This window comes from Scyliorhinus canicula, chromosome 13 (assembly GCF_902713615.1).
Source record: "Scyliorhinus canicula chromosome 13, sScyCan1.1, whole genome shotgun sequence".
Classification (NCBI taxonomy): Eukaryota; Metazoa; Chordata; class Chondrichthyes; order Carcharhiniformes; family Scyliorhinidae; genus Scyliorhinus; species Scyliorhinus canicula.
This window is the reverse complement of record NC_052158.1, coordinates 155,998,452-156,015,375: the sequence shown is the minus strand read 5'-3', so window position 1 is coordinate 156,015,375 and position 16,924 is coordinate 155,998,452. Positions and strand designations below refer to the sequence as shown.

Sequence of the window (16,924 nt, the reverse complement as noted above, 5' to 3'; positions counted from 1 at the left end):
ACAGGGAGAATGTGCAAACTCCACACGGACAGTGACCCAGAGCCGGGATTGAACCCGGGTTCTCGGCGCTGTGATGCAGCAGTGCTAACGCCCCAACATTTATAATGGAAACTGCATATGTAAACATGTCATCTGGTAATAACTCCATCCCACCTGCGGGAGTGCCATACTGCCTGTAATGGCACCTGCGCTGACAGTGCCACACACTAGTTACTGGCACTGGACTGGCAGCTAGGGTCACAGGCATAGTTACTGCCAGATAAACGTGCCACAAAGTGTTAGCTTTGCCGAATCTCGGCCGAGTCATGCCCCATTCAAAGCCAGAGCACAAAAATCTAGGCTGACACTACTGATGGAATGTTGTAATGTCACAGATGCTGCCTTTCAGGTCAGCGTAAAACTGAGGCTCTGCACCTTCCCCCTCCCCCCCCCCCCCCTCCCCCCTCTCTGAGGTGGACATTTAAAAATGCCATAACACGACTTTGAAGAGGAGCAGGCAAGTGATCCTGGCTAATACTCTTCCCTTAACCAACCATGAACAAAAATGCCGATTTATCCGTCCTTTTAATGCACTTCTGATTGTTGAAGTTTGCTGTATGCGAGCTGGTTGCATCAGGTTCCGAAATTACAGTCAATACACTTCTAAAGTAGTTAATTTACTCAATGTCCCAATTTCATGAAAGGTGCTTTATAAATGCAAGTTTGTTCTTTTTTACGCTATGCCTCCTGCGTGCAAAACGAGTATATCATTTGTCTTTTCTGTGACCACTCTCACACGAGTCATTGAATGACAGCGGCGAAGAGCCTTGGCCCCGTCCCTAACTGGGCCAGTCAGGGTATGTGAATCACTCCCCTGATCTGCTGACTTAGAAGAAAAGGAAATGCTACTTGGCAATTTCCCGATTAAAGCTGAGATTATTGCTAAAGATAGTGATGTTTTGCTTCATGCAAGGACACTATCGGGCTTGTTCCATCACCCAATAATCAGTGTATTTTCAGAATTCGAGGGTTTTGAGGGAAAGCTAATCAGCTGAAGGTCAGGTTGAATTCCGAGAATCAAAGGAACGTGACTGCACAGACACCTGGCCGCCTGTTTTCATAAATGGGTGCCAGAATTCTCCACAATGTGTTCAACCAGATCATTGTCCATCTCAGCTCTAGTGAAATATCAAACTCCTCAAACCTCACTCTGGCAGTAAGCCCTGTATCTCCAGGAACATCAGAGTGGTTCTACACTGCAGTTAATGGAACAGTAACACATCAGAAACCTTGGCAGATCTTGTGGCAAGGGCCTTCCAATGTTTACAAGAACTTGCCATTGCACAGTAAACATGCCACGGTCCTTCACAGGGGCCACTGTTCAATACAATTCCAAGTGGCACAAAAGGGCAAAAGCTTGATCCAAGAGGTAGGTTTTTAAGGCTCGTCTTAAAGCAGGAGAGGGAGGTGGAGAAGTCAAGAGAGTCAGGGAGACGATGCCAGAGCTCACAGGAACCAATGGTGAAACAAATGAAAATCAGGATTGTGCAAGATGCCAGGATTGGTGGAGCGCAGAGATCTGCGAGGATTGGAGGCCGTCCTGTGCTACCACCGGAAGCAGCTGAGGCCAAAACATTGTATGTTTTCCAGAAGCAGTAATATATAGCACTTGGGGGCGAAGAGGAGCAAAGGATATGGGGAATGTAGGATCAGGTTATTGAGTTGGATCATTAGCCATGATCAGAATAAATGGCAATGCAGGCTCAAAGGGCCGAATGGCCCCCTGCTGCTTCTATTTTTTATGTTACGTGGTATATATTATGAAAAAAAACTTTTTCAAAACAAAATTTTTGCGAAACAAAGGAGGACAGTGGCCTTCAGAAGCATCTATGTTGCATTTGTAAAAGACACAAGTTGCCTTATGGAGACAAGTGTACGGAGCTCTCAGAGACAGTGGCTAACATAAGCCTCGATTGAAACTAGAGGGGTCACGTGAACCAGCTCATGGGCAAAGCATGCTGGATTTGAACTAACAGGGAGTCTGTCACTGGGATAGAAGTAGCAACAGCCATACTCCCTCCTTCTGAAACCGCTCTCAAAGATGAGCTGCCTGCGGTTTGAGAACCCATCACAAGACTTATTGCCGTGAGTTTTTAAATAGGACGATTCCAAATAAACACCACTTTCTGCCAGAGGAAAGAGAATCAACCAGCCATGGCTGCAGGGTAACAGCTCCAAATACCAGCAGCTGCGGGAAGTGACCCGTCAGCTGTAAATAATCACCAGAAAATCCGTGCTCTTTTCTGACAACATTTTACTTGGCAAATTACAAGTAGTGCAGCTAATGTAACCCCATCTATTTAAAAAGAGAAGGGAAAAACAGAATTATAGACCAGCCAGCCTGACGTCGATAGTGGGGAAAACGCTAGGGTCCATTATAACTGATTTAATAGCAGAGCACTTAGAAAGCAGATTTGGACAGAGATTTAGAAAGAGAAATCATGCTCGATAAATCTACTGGAATTCTTCGAGGGTACAACTTGTTGATGAGGGGGAGCCAGTGGGTGTGGTTTATTTGGACTTTCAGAAGGCTTTCAACAAGGTTCCACATAAGAGATTACCGGCAAAAGTAAAGCGCATGGGATTGGGGGTAGGGTATTGAGATGGATAGAAAACTGGTTGGCAGACAGGAAACAAAGAGTAGGAATAAACAAGTCTTTTTCCTAGAGGCAGGCAGAAACTAGTTGGGTACCACAAGGATCAGTGCTAGGAACCCAGCTATTCACAATGTATAACAATGATTTGGATGAGGGAACTAAATGTAATATCTCCACGTTTGCAGATGACACAAAGCTCGGTGGGAGGGTGAGCTGTGAGGAGGATGGAGAGATCCTTCAGTGTGATTTGAACTTGCTGAGCAAGTGGTTAAATGCATGGCAGATGCAGTATAATCTGAATAAATGTGAGGTTATCCACTTTGGTTGCAAAAACTGAATGGCTATAGATTGAGAGAGGAGCAATGAGACCAGAGTGTCCTTGTGCACCAGCCACTGACGGTAAGCATGCAGGTACAGCAGGCAGTGCAGAAGGCAAATGGTATGTTGGCCTTCATAGAGTCATCAATTAATCACAGCGATCAGTTCTCGATCATTGAGGCTGCACAGATGTGGAAAACCCCAATGGGGGAAGAGCTTCAGAAACCACAGGGCCAAAGATACCTGTTCCTCCCCAATCCACTCAGCACACATCCCATCTCAAATTACTCAGATACTAGATCCCGAGGTGTGATTTTCTGTACGGAACCTGGGTAATGTGCTCTTTAATGAATCATACTTGCAAAGAGCCAGCTCAGACAATTTCTACATCATCATGTGTCGACTTTGTCCTCTGGTTCCACCGTTGTGGCCAAGGTGAGACAGCTCTTCATGGTCAGCACTAACGAGTCGCCCTGATGTGCTGGACTTTGCGCTGAGGCAGTATAAACTTCCTGAAGCAGCCAAAACGTCATACTTTTAACTCAAAAAGAAACTTACCCTGTGCTTTTCCAGGAACTCGGCTGAAAGCGACCAAGGTGCATTCCGCACCACCTCATCCACATACCGACAGTGCCTGACTGCATCATACCGCTCAGCCTCGTTCATTACTGTGAAGCCTTTGAACTGGTGGGTCAGGTCATCATTGCACACTGTAAGAGGTTAAAAGAAGGAAGCAAGTCTTCAGTAAGTTGCCTAATGCTATGTCTTAGCCCAGGCATTCCAACTCATCTGAACCTCACCCAGAAAACCGCATCACCTATTCCAGGTAAGATGCCCAAGGACATTGGACTAGAGACCCAGAAATCACAAGTTCAAGTGCCACCATGGCATAAAATCAGTGGGTGGGCACCAGAAGAATTAACCGAGTATAACAAGTACGCAAGAGACCCCGGCCCATAATCCAGGCTGACACTCCTTTTAATCCAAACCTTTCTACAGTGGCGGCCTAATTAAGAGCGAGTTTACTTCTGGCACAACTGCTAAATTCATGGAGACACTCAAGCTCCCTACACCCATGTAACACTGCAACCATAAAGTGCCTTATGTTAACAGCAAGATCATTGGAGCAGGTGGTAGGATTGGGATTGAAGGTTATTGGGATTCTTTCTGGGGATAGCCAAAGCAGATTGCTTTGTCTTGAATTCCATATTTCCTCCTGGGACTTCTTGCCAAATGTGTTAAATCTCGGTCCTCTTATTACCAACCTTCCTGCAAGCAGAAACAGCTTCACCTCGTCTACACCATCAAAACTCCTCAGTCAAGTGTCCCCCTAACCCGTATATGAAGCAAAATACTGAGGATGCTGGAAGTTAGAATTAAAAACAGAAAGTGCCAGAAACACTCGGCAGATCTGACAGTGTCAGTGGGCAGAGAAACAGAGTTAATGTTTTGAGTCCAATACGATTCTTCTTTGGGACTTGGTATTCCGAAGAAGTCACATTGGAGCCAAAATATTAACTCTGTTTCTCGCTCTCCGCAGAAGCTGCCAGACCGGAGTATTTTCCACACTCTTTGTTTTTATTCCTCTTAATCCTCTTTGCTCCAAAGAAAACAGCGCTAGCTTCTCCAGCCTCTCCACACTACTGAACTAGACAACGAAGAGATTGAAGCAGACACTGAATACTAATTCTGCAGCCTCAGATATTAATGATAGGCTTCCTGGATTGTGAACAACCACATTTCCTTTGCATTTTATCTGCACAATGTCTGCAGCTGCTACTGAAGATCAAACTAAGTTCAAGTGCGAACAAATAAGAGCGGGAACTCGCACCAGGCATCTTCAGCGCCTTTCACACTATCAGGGTATTACAAAGGGCTTTAGAGTCAATGAGGTACTTTTGGAGTGTAATTACTGTTCTGACGTGGGAAATGTGCAGCCAATTTACGTACAGCAAGCTCCCACAAAGAGCAATGTGATAAACATCAGATAGTCATTTAAGTGATGTTGGGGGAGGGAGGGATAAATATTGGCCAGGATGACGGAGAATTCCATGACTCTTCTTCAAAATAGTGGTAGTGGGATTGCGAGAGGGCTTTGTTTAATCGGAACGCTGCACCTCTGACAATGCAGCACTCCCTCAATACCGCATCGGAGTGTCAGCCTGGATTTTGGGTTTACACCCTTCAGACTCAGATGGGGAAGAGAGCTACCCACTGGACCAATATCACGGATGTACAAAACATAAGTTCATATTTCAACTTCTTCATTCCCTCCAGACTACTGCTGAAAAGAATGATGCAGCAGTATTGTTTTGTTTTACAAATTACTTCAATGTGGCAAAAGTTGAAACTCAGGGCCAAGTAAAATGAGTTTTCAGCTGATTCTGCCAGCCAGCCTGCAGAGTTCTACTCAGCTCCAGTTACAAATAACACGAATAGCACTTTTCCCTGCCTCAGAATGTCCCAAGCATTTCACAGTAGTGCCATACATCCTAAGTGCAGTCACTGATACCTTGGCGAAAGTCAAGTTGTGCACAGTAAGCTCCCAGGTACAGCAAATGACAAGTTAAGCGATCTTAGATGGCTTTGATTGAAGGCAGAGCACAGGTTTGCAGAAACCATTTGCTTCTTCTTCCAAAGGATCTTTTAGATTCATCCAAGGAGACAGAAGTCTCTATCTTACAGGACCTCCCAACAGTGCAGCGCTCCCTCGGTACCCGCACTAGAAGTGTCAGCCTGTAGGGCTAGACAGCTGGTTTGTGATGCAGAACAAGGCCAGCAGCGCCGGTTCATAGAACATACAGTGCAGAAGGAGGCCATTCAGCCCATCGCGTCTGCACCGACCCACGTAAGCCCACACTTCCACCCTATCCCCATAACCCAATAACCTCTCCTAACCTGTTTGGTCACTAAGGGCAATTTATCATGGCCAATCCACCTAACCTGCACGTCTTTGGACTGTGGGAGGAAACTGGAGCACCCAGAGGAAACCCACGCAGACACGGGGAGAACGTGCAGACGCCGCACAGACAGTGACCCAGCGGGGAATCGAACCTGGGACCCTAGCGCTGTGAAGCCACTGTGCTATCCATTTGTGCTACCGTGCCACCCTAATTCATTTCCCGTACCAGCTGAGAATTCTGAATTCTCCCTCTGTGCACCCGAACAGGCGACGGAATGTGGTGACTAGGGGCTTTTCACAGTAACTTCATACTTGTGACAGTAAAAGGTTTATCGTTATATTACATATTGTGTGTGAAGGGTTTTAAATGGGGTCTTGCATCAGTGACGTTCTGAATCAGTTGGGGAAAGTGCTACCAAACAAATCAAGTTGATATTTAATGGGCCAATCAGTGAGTGTTAATCGGACAACAAAATTCCTGCTGACCATTACAACTCCTTCCTTACCGCCTACTATTAGGTGCGTGTTTGGGAAAAGGCCCTTGGCTTGCATCAGTGCCCGCGCATGTCCAGAGTGAAATAAATCGAAGATCCCGTCGGCGTAAACTCGAACCGGGCGATCCACTGAAAGTAAAAGAAAGATTTTCACTTATACAGTACGTCATCACAGTATCATGTCTTTTTTCATTAATTCCCAACACGAGCACGATGGGCCGAATCTCCTCCTACTGTGCAGTGTCACTTATCATTCCCAGAACAAGAGTACCACTAAGGCCAGCATTTATTGCCCACTTCTAATTGCCCTCGAGAAGGTGGTGGCGAATTGACTTCTGAATCGCCGCAGCCCGGGTTGTAGGTACACCCACAGTGCTGTTAGGGAGGGAGATCCAGGATTTTGACCCAGCGACAGTGAGGGAACGGCAATATGTTTCCAAGTCAGGATGATGAGTGGCTTGGGAGGGAAACTTCCAGCTGGTGGTGTTTCCAGGCATTTTGTCCCTGGGTTTGGAAGGAGCCGTCTAAGGAGCCTTGGTGAGTTGCTGCAGTGCATCTTGTAGAAGGTACACACGGCTGCTACTGTGCGTCAGTGGTGGAGGGACTGAATGCTTTTATGGAAAGGTGTCAATCAAGCGGGCTGCTTTATCCTTGATGGTGTTGAGCTGCTTTCATCCGGGCAAGTGGAGAGTATTTCATCACACTCCTGACTTGTCCCTTGTAGATGGTGAACGGGTTTTGGGAGTCAGGAGGCGAGTTACTGGCCGCAGGGCTCCTTGCCTCTAATCTGCTCTTATAGCCACAGTATTTATATGGCTAGTCCAATTCAGTTTCTGATCAGTTGTTGACAGTGAGGGATTCAGTGATGGTAATGCCATTGAATGTCCAGGGTGATGGTTAGACTTTCTCTTGTTGGAGATGATCATTGCCTGGCAATTACACAGCATGAGTGTTACTTGCCACTTGTCAGCCCAAGTCTGGATCTTGATCAGGTCTTGTTGCATCAATATCGGAGGAGCCATGAACAGTGCTGAACACTGTGCAGTCATCAGCAAATATCCCCACTTCTGATCTTATGATGGAAGGAAGGTAATTGATGAAGCAGCTGAATACAGTTGGGCCGAGGACTCTACCCCAAGGACCTTCTGCAGTGATGTCCTGGAATTAAGCTGATTGACATTCATCCACCACAACCATTTTCCATTGTGCCAGGTATGCCTCCAACCAACAGAGGGTTTCCCCCCATTTCCCCCACTGATTGCTGTTTAGCTAGAGCTCCTTAATGCCATACTTGGCCAAATGCTGCCTTGATGTCAAGTGCAGTCACTCTCTGCCTCACCTGTCTGACTGGGTAAAGATGGGTATACGAGACAAGGTGATAAATTCCACAGCTGCCATGGTGGGACTTGAACTCATGTCTCCTTTAAGTTCAAGCCTCTGGATTATTCGTTCAGTAACATAACCACTATGCTGCTGCGCCGAGGGATTGCCAATAAACATTTGTGATTCCCACACCACCAGAATAAGAGAAAGCTACCTTACCTGGTGGCTTCCTGGGCATTGAACTAGGGAATTGACAGCTCTTGCATCTCCGCAGGCCGGTTACCAAATCATATCTGTCCTTTCCCAACTCAGACCTCCACTGCAAGACATCGCGCCTGGCCCACGCAACCCCAAAGTATGAAAAAGAGGTGGTTGATTTGCGTTTTATTTACCTCGTTTTTGTAACCATTAACAAAAATCTAACGTCTCAGTTGTGAAATTTTCAATCTACTCGCAGCTTCCCCAGCTTTTCAGGGGCAGAGATAATCCCAGATTTCCAGGACTCTGTGTGAAGAAGTGTTTCCTGACAGTATCGATGAACAGCTTAGCTCCGATTTTAGGCTTTATGACCCATCGCTCTAGCCTCCACCCGCTAGACTACATGGTTATAATACCCGACTGAATCCTCGAATCATCTTAAAACACATCAATTCAGTTACTCCTTAAACTTCTCCATTTAAGGGAATAGAAATTTCATCTACACAGCCTGTCCTCATAATTTAACTCCTTTGGTCCCCAATATTATCATGTCACAGCCCCCTCCAGGGTCCGTTCATCTCTCCTGTGTCCAGAATAGAACTTAGTTGCCCGAGGTTCAGTCTAACCAGAGCTTTATAGTTAGATTGTTTCCCCCCCCCTGCTCCCCACCTTCTGCAAAGGTGCTTTTGTTGGTGGTTGGACAGAAAGCCAGCGGTTTCTATACTCACAGGAGGTCCCAATCTTTGCTTCTTCCAACGTCAAACGCTCGTAAGCTTTGTCGCTCCTCACCCCATTCTCATCCGCGAAGGGTGCCGGCTGCGAAAGGGTCTGGAATGGCAATGACGCAGAGAGACAAACCCGGTCACTGGCAGGAATGCACTGCAGCCGTTAACAACTGGTCAACAGGATCTTAGGAAACTGTCACACCCGGGCACACCATCAAGACATGGCCAGCCAGGAAACTGAGAGGTGTCACGCTGGATCATGAGCTGCCTGGCATCTCCCAGACCAAGATCACAGAAAGGCTGTGAGTTGATTGGCTGGTGAGTATCACGGCGGCATTTAGTTCCAGTGTTAGTCTAAGCAACTAGGAAAGTAAATATTACACTTTTTAAAAAAGAAATTGGGGTTAAGCAAATGATTCAGTTTCCCAATATTTAAAAGACATTAAGAGAAGGGAAATGAACAGCTGATGAGTCTCTTTTTGCAAACAAAAATATAGTTTTAATAGTAAAGTTTATTATCAATAAATAGAGAAATGGCAGGGTAGTTCTGATTCTTCAGTGCAAATCCTGTGCTACATGGGAACGCCCGGACACTTTCAATATCCTGCATGACCATATATGGAGGAAAAGTCATCAAAGAACATAGAACAGTACAGCACAGTACAGGTCCTTCGGCCCACGATGTTGTGTCAACCACTTATCCTAATCTAAGATCAACCTAACCTACACCCCTTCAATTTACTGCTGTCCATGTGCCTGTCCAACAGTCACTTAAATGTCCCTAATGACTCTGACTCCACCACCCCTGCTGGCAGTGCATTCCACACACCCACCACTCTCTGTGTAAAGAACCTACCTCTGACATCTCCCCTATACCTTCCTCCAATCACCTTAAAATTATGTCCCCTCGTGACAGCCATTTCCATCCTGGGGAAAAGTCTCTGGCTATCCACTCTATCCATGCCTCTCATCACCTTGATTCCATCTATCAAGTCACCTCTCTTCCTTCTTTACTCCAGTGAGAAAAGCCCGAGCTCCCTCAACCTTTCTTCATAAGACATGCCCTCCAGTCCAGGCAGCATCCTGGTAAATCTCCTCTGTACCCTCTCCAAAGCATCCACATCCTTCCTATGAGGCGACCAGAACTGGACACGATATTCCAAGTGTGTTCTAACCTGGGTTTTATAAAAGTGCGGCAAAACCTCGCGGCTCTTAAACTCAATCCCTCTGTTAATGAAAGCCAATACACCATATGCCTTCTTAGCAACCCTATCAACCTAGATGGCAACTTTGAGGGATCTATGTACGTGGACCCCAAGATCCCTCTGTTCCTCCACACTTCCAAGAATCCTGCCTTTTACCTTGTATTCAGCATCAAACTCGACTTTCCAAACTGAATCACCACATTTATCTAGGTTGAACTCCATCTGTCACTTCTCAGCCCAGCTCTGCATCCTCTCAATGTCCTGTTGTAACCTGCAACAACCCTCAAGACTATCTACAGCTCCACCAACCTTTGTGTCATTGGCAAACTTACCAACACACCCTTCCACTTCCTCATCCAAGTCATGTATAAAAACCCACAAAGAACAGAGGTCCCCCCTGCAGGACACCACTGGTCACCGATCTCCAGGCGGAATACAACACACATCCACTGCCCGACCTTCATCAATGTGACTCGTCACATCATCAAAGAAGAAAGTGGCACTGGGGGAGGACACCCTCTCCCTGTGGCCGTCAAGGTTACAGTGGCCCTGAACTTTATGCCACGGGGTCATTCCAGGTGCCGAGTGGGGACCTGTCTGGCATCTCGCCGGCATCGGTGTACCAGTGCTGCTGGCCTTTTCTGCATTACAAGCCAGCTGTCTAGCCCACTGAGCTAAATCACTGGGTGTAAGCCACTTAAGGCAGGGGCAGTTTGCTAATGCTAACGGAACAAGTGCTTCTGATATGTTGATAAGCCTAACGACACTGCAAACAGATTCCCATGGTAAACTGGTGACAATGGGGAGCAGAACATAAAAGTGTTTGAATAATGTATGAGAAAGCAGGAGACACGGTGTGAACTTTGCATTTGCACTCTAAAAGTTAACAAAACAAAAGTAATTAAATTTGACTTCTGAAGAGGCTAGTTCAGATAAGAAGTCTTATAACACCAGGTTAAAGTCCAACCGGTTTATTTGGAATCACTCGCTCTCAGAGCGACTTCTTACTGAGCCCACCCCAGTCCAACGCTGGCATCTCCACATCACAGTTCAGATAAGGGAAGATGAAAAGGGAACAACTGTACATCGGGAGATGTCAAATGTATTCAAGGGGAGTTGCTTCAGACCTCAGCCACAGCAGGAATAGCTGTTTCACACCCTGCAAGCCGTGTCTGTGAAAAAATAACGTCTTGAGAAGCTAGTTGCTGGTTTTATTGAAGAAGCAACCCCAAAGAGATACAACTGCCTGGTGCGGTAACCGTTACTGGATTTTAAAAAAGTTTTTAAATGTCTATAAGATGTTGTGGAACGTTCGGGGAGAATTAGCTCAGAAGCTACTGCACTAAAAGGTTATAAAAATAGAAAATGTTGCATGAACTCAGCAAGTCTGGCAGAATCTCTGAAAAGAGAAACACAGTTAACGTTTCGAGTACATATGACTCTGCAATAAAGGTTGTTTGGAAGTGGGTAAGCATAGCCATTGTCTCGATTCAGGGTACCTCCACTTTATTGTACTGTTGTTTAGTTTATTGCTTAATAAACCGCTATTTTATTTAAAAGCGTCACAAAACGTTTGGGACATTATTCTCGGGATTTCAAACCTTTTCTCACATTGTGTCAAATACAGTAGAGGGCAGTTGCTTCAAGTTTCCCTTCCGGGATTGGGAATATCCTATCAGCCGCATTCTCAACGATAGATAGCACGAGTAGGAAATAGTAAGTTACTAGGTGACTTCAGCGCAAGGTGGAAGGCTGGGGGGAAGCAATGAAGTCTAACTTAGCAATACTATGCACGTAGGTGAATGCATGGTTTGTGGCAAGATTGTTAAGTTTAACGCACGGGTAGCCACATGAAAATATGGTGTTGTGGCTATAACAGAGACCTGGCTCAAAGAATGGCAGGACTAGGGATTAAATGCTTTGTCACACAAGATGTTCAGAAAAGTTAGGAAAGGGAGGAAAGAGGGAGGCACAGCAGAACTGATTAAGGAGAATTATGCAGTGTTGGAGAAAGAGGAAGGAAGCAACAGTCAAAAGCACAATCTATTTAGTTAAAGCTAAGGAACAAAAGATGAGCAAATACGTTGCTCAGTGCAGTCGACAGACCACCAATTATTAGGAAAGGTCTAAAGGAAATTACAGAGGTGCAGCAAAATTTCTAGAGTAGTTTATAATGAGGAACTTTAATTATCTGAATCTAGACTGGGATGGTGGCAGTGTAAAGGGCAGAGTGGGGCAGGAGTTCCTAGAGTACGTTCAGGAAAATTTTCTACTGCAGTTACGTTTCCAGTCCAACGAGGAAGGAGGCACTGCTGGACCTGGTTCTTGGGAATGGGATGGACCAAGTGACAGGAGATCATTGTATTGTGAAGTTTAGGTTGGCTATGAAAAAGGACGAGGAACAATCCAGAGGATTTTCTGGGGGAAAGCCAACCTCAATGGGGCAAGAAAGGATCAGATTCAAATAAATTGAACTCAAAGGTCAGCAGGAAAAACTGTAACTGAACAATAGGGCTACCTTCAAAGAAGAGATAGTTCAGGCACTGTCAAAGTAATTCACGCAAAGAGGAAAAGCATGGAAAAAAACAAATCCAGAACTCCCTGGGTGATGCAAGAGAGAAGAAGAAAAGTGTGCTTCTGGCAGATACCAGGTCTGTCTTACACCCGAGGACCAGGCTGAATACAGGAGCTTCAGAGGGGAAGTGAAAAAAAACAAATTAAAGAAACAAAGAGGGAGTATGAAAAGAGACTGGCAGTCAACATAAAAGGAAATCACAAAGTCTTCTATAAGCAAATAAATAGTTAAAGGGTGGTAAAAGAAGGAGTGGGCAAACTAGGGTCCATAAGGGGGATTTAAATATGGAAACAGAGGAAATAGTGGAGGTATTAAATGAATTTTGCATCAAATGAATCTTCCATTAACGATTCTGGTAAAAGAGGCACCAATTCTAAAGGGGGTGCAGGAGCAAGGGGCCCTGGGTGTTCATGTGCATACGTCTCGGAGGTGGCAGGACAGGTTGAGAGTAGTTAGTAAAGTATATTATATCCTAGTTTTTAATCGGGACATGGAGTACAAGAGCAAGGAGGTTATGTTAAAGCTGTACAATATACTGGTTTAGCCTCAGCTGGAGAACGGTGTCCAGTTCTGGGTACCACACTTTAGCAAGGATATAAAGGCATTAGAGAGAGTGTGGGAAATCATTCATGAGAATGGTGCTCGGCATGAGAAACTTCAGTTAGTGGAAAAGTTGGGATTGTTTTCCTTGACGAGAATAATAATAATTTTTATTAGTGTCACAAGTAGGCTTCCATTAACACTGCACTGTGAAAAGCCCCTCGTCGCCACACTTTAGACGCCTGTTCGGGTCAAGAGGGAGAATTCAGAATACCCAATTCACCTGACAAGCACGTCTTTTGGGACTTGTGGGAGGAAACCGGAGCACCTGGAGGAAGCCCACGCAGACACGGGGAGAATGTGCAGACTCCGCACAGACAGTGACCAAAGCCAGGAATCCAACCCGGGTCTCTGGCGCTGCAAAGCAACAGTGCTAACCACTGTGCTACCATGCCCCCCATAAAGAAGGTGGAAAGGAGATTTGACAGAGGTGTTCAAAATGATGAGGGGTCTGGATAGGGAAAAACTGTTCCTAATGATGGAAGGATCGAGAGCCAAAGAACACAGGTTTAAGGTGATTGGCAAAAGGAGCACTGGAGACAGAAGGAAAACCTCGTTTCAAGGAGCGAGCAGTTAGGATGCGGGATGGACTGCCCAACAGTGCGGTAGTGGCAGATTCAATTGAGGCATTCAAGAGGGGATTAGGTTATTATCTGAAAAGGAGGATCATGTAGGGCTGTGGGGAAAATGGCACTAGGTGAACCGCTCCTGCACACACCAACCATAGGAACGACAGGCCGAATGGCCTCGTGTGCTGGTACCATTTTGTGATTCTGCTTGCCTGGGTGAGTGCTGCTCCAGTAACTCTAAAGAAGCGGGACACCTTCCAGGACAAAGCAGCCCCGCTTGGCCAATACCCCATCTACCACCATAAACATTCACACTCCCTCTGTCACTCACACACAACAGCAGCGCCTACGAGATCCACATACCAACGCACCAAGTGAAGTGAAGCCACTGACGTAATGCAGGAAACGCTGCAGCCAATCTGGGCACAGCAAGATCCCACCAACAGTACTCAGATCATGGGCGAAATTCTCTAAGCCCCCGCAGGGTCGGAGAATCGCCCGAGGCAGGCGAAAATCCCACCCCCGCCGTGGCCGGAATTCTCCGCCACCCGGGAATTGGCGGGGGCGGGAATCGCGCCGCGCCAATCGCGTGCCCTCCGCGCCGATCGGTGAGCCCCCTGCGGCGATTCTCCAGCCCGCGATGGGCCGAAGTCCCGCCGCTGAGAGGCCAATCCCGCCGCCGTGGTTTCAACCAGCTCTGGTGGCGGCGGGATTGGCGGCGTGAGCGGGCCCCCGGGGTCCTGGGAGGGGGGGGGGGGGGGGGCGGCGCTGGGCGATCGGACCCCGGGGGGTGCCCCCACAGTGGCCTGGCCCCCGATCGGGGCCCACCGATCAGCAGGCGGGCCTGTGCCACCGCCACCACCATGGCGGAGGCGGAAGAGAACCCCCTTACCGCGCATGCGCCAATGGTAACGTCAGCGGCAGCTAACGCACCGGCACATGCGCGAACCGGCGAAGGCCTTTTGGCCAGCCCCGACGCCGGCCAGCCGGCGTCAAAGGCCGTTGGCACCGGTTTTGGCGCCAGTCGGCGTGGCGCCAACCACTCCGGCACGGGCCTAGCCGGAGTGGTTGGCGCCACTCCGCTACGCCGGGACCCCCCGCCCCGCCGGGTAGGGGAGAATCCCGGCCCATGTTTCCAGTGATGCTGGTTGAGGGTAACATTTTAACCAGGGCACTGGGGTGAATACCACTGTTGTTCTCAGAAATGGTGCACTGGCATGTTTTAGTCCGTCTGAAGGGGCAGAATGGACCTCATCTAAAAGACTGCTGACCTTGCAGCACTCCAGCATCAGCTTCGATTTCATGCTCAAGTCTCTGGAATGGGACCTGAACCCACGGCCCACTGATTAAGGTGACACGACCCAAACCTTCCATCTCGACCATGTAGAAGTCAGGAGCAACAGGGACCGTCATTTCCATGCTCTCCCCAAATCACGTACAATACCTCAATTTGGAACCACACTGCCGTTCCTTCACCATTTCATAGAATTTACATTGCAGAAGGATTCGGCCCATCGAGTCTGCACCGGCCCCCGGAAACAGCACCCCACCCAAGCCCATACCCCTAACCCAGTAACACGACCTAATCCTTTTGGACACTAAGGGCAATTTAGCACGGCCAATCCACCTAACCTGCACATCTTTGGACAGTGGGAGGAAACCCACGCAAACACGGGAAGAACGTGCAGACACAACACAGGCAGTGACCTAAGCCAGGAATCGAATCTGGGACCCTGGAGCTGTGAAGTAACTGTGCTAACCACTGCGCTACCGTGCTGCCATTATACTAGAACGGGTCATTATATTCGAATTCCTTCTTAACAGCACTGAGAGTGTATGTATGCCACATGGACTGCAGCAGTTTAAGGCGGCTGCTCACCGCCACTTTCTCAAAGGCAATCAGGGATAGACAATAACTGTTTTTCCAGCAACAATCACATTCCACGAATGAATAAAAAGATTGATTGCGGGTGGGGGGGGGGGGTTTGGTTCAAGTGAAGACGAACCAACGAGAACTGGATGGGCCGAAAGGCCACTTGCCAACGTCAGGATGTTCTATAATCCTAATCAAATTGGGAACATTTTGCCTCGTACAATTGTCACCGAAACTCCAGCCTTGAATCTAGCATCAATACACAGTCTACGAACAATTAGGGATGTGTTTTCTGGCTGGTTGTATCATCAAGAATGGCTTTCTTATCACAAGTGTCGCACAGCAAGTCAGCCACTCCCATGCTTAGTGAAGGCACTGGTACATTAATCCACTCACGTTTGCTGCTCAGCATTGGCCATGGCTTTCTTGCAGCCGGATCACTGAGTCAAGCGTTCAAGTCCCAGGCCGGGGACGGGTGTGTGAAATCCGAGCTGACACTCTGCTGGGAGAGTGTCACAGCATCAGCGATGCCATTTAGTTGAGATGTTAAACCGAGGCCCTCAGATGGAGGTATAAGATCCCACAGGACTATTTCGAACAGGAGCAGGGGAATTCTCCCCAATGACCTCATCCAAAATTTATCCCTCAGCCAGATTAGCTGATTGTTGTTTTTGGGATCTTTCTGTGCCCAAATTGGCTCATTTGTTTCCTACATTACATCACTTCAAAAAGTACTTCAAATGCTTTAAACTGCTCTGGGGTTGTAAAAGGTGTCGCACAGATACCCTTTCTTTTAAAAAAAAACCACTTACCATGGTGGGATTTGAACCCATGATCAACGGAGCGTTCGTTCAGACATGCAGCACTCCCATGCCCGGTTGACCTGCAACAGGGATGTTGCAATTCCTGCAAATGCACTGCAGCTTTGCAACAGATTTTTACAACTGGAGCCTGATCTTTAGGTTTCCATTATTGAGGGGCAACAATGCCACAGATAACAGTCAAGTCTTCAAAAAGGGCAGGGGCCAGATCCTGAATGGCAGGCCTGACGTTACAAATAAACAGCGACCAACACTAGTGCCGCACCAGAGGCAACTTGCTGAAACACATTCGGACCAAGGCGCAAAGAGAGGAGGAGGGGTGTGTAAGGGTTAAGGGCAGCTAATCAAAATGGCAAAACAATAGGAATCGGTTTTCCACTGATGTTCACCAATTCAATGAATCAGAAATACAACTTAAAAAATTGCAGACGGCACTGAATTGAGGAATGCAGTTAACAAGGGGCAAAATGAAAATAAACATGACAAACTTTCAAAATGTTCGCGCAGTTGGCTAATTAATTACATTTTGGCAGCAAGGATAATACACGCCTATTGTGGTCAAGGGACAAAGGTCCTCGGGGTACAGGTACACAAAGCACTAAAAGTAGCGATGCATATTAACTAGGCCATAAGAAAACAAAAACACTGGGGGTTCATTCCTACAGAGAAACAGAACAGAAAAATA

General features: G+C 47.1%; 1 protein-coding gene across 4 annotated transcripts in view; it reads right to left on the bottom strand.

Annotated features, from left to right (window-relative positions):
• Nucleotides 1-16,924, bottom strand: part of LOC119975801 (choline-phosphate cytidylyltransferase A-like) — a 46,930-nt gene that overhangs the window by 12,612 nt on the left and 17,394 nt on the right. For all 4 annotated transcript variants that reach the window (XM_038815664.1, XM_038815660.1, XM_038815661.1 and 1 more), the window contains 3 exons: nt 8,600-8,699; nt 6,363-6,479; nt 3,513-3,664 (listed from right to left, as the gene is read on the bottom strand). In XM_038815664.1, coding sequence (XP_038671592.1) covers nt 3,513-3,664; nt 6,363-6,479; nt 8,600-8,699 — 369 coding nt within the window. The remainder of the gene's footprint in view (nt 1-3,512; nt 3,665-6,362; nt 6,480-8,599; nt 8,700-16,924) is intronic.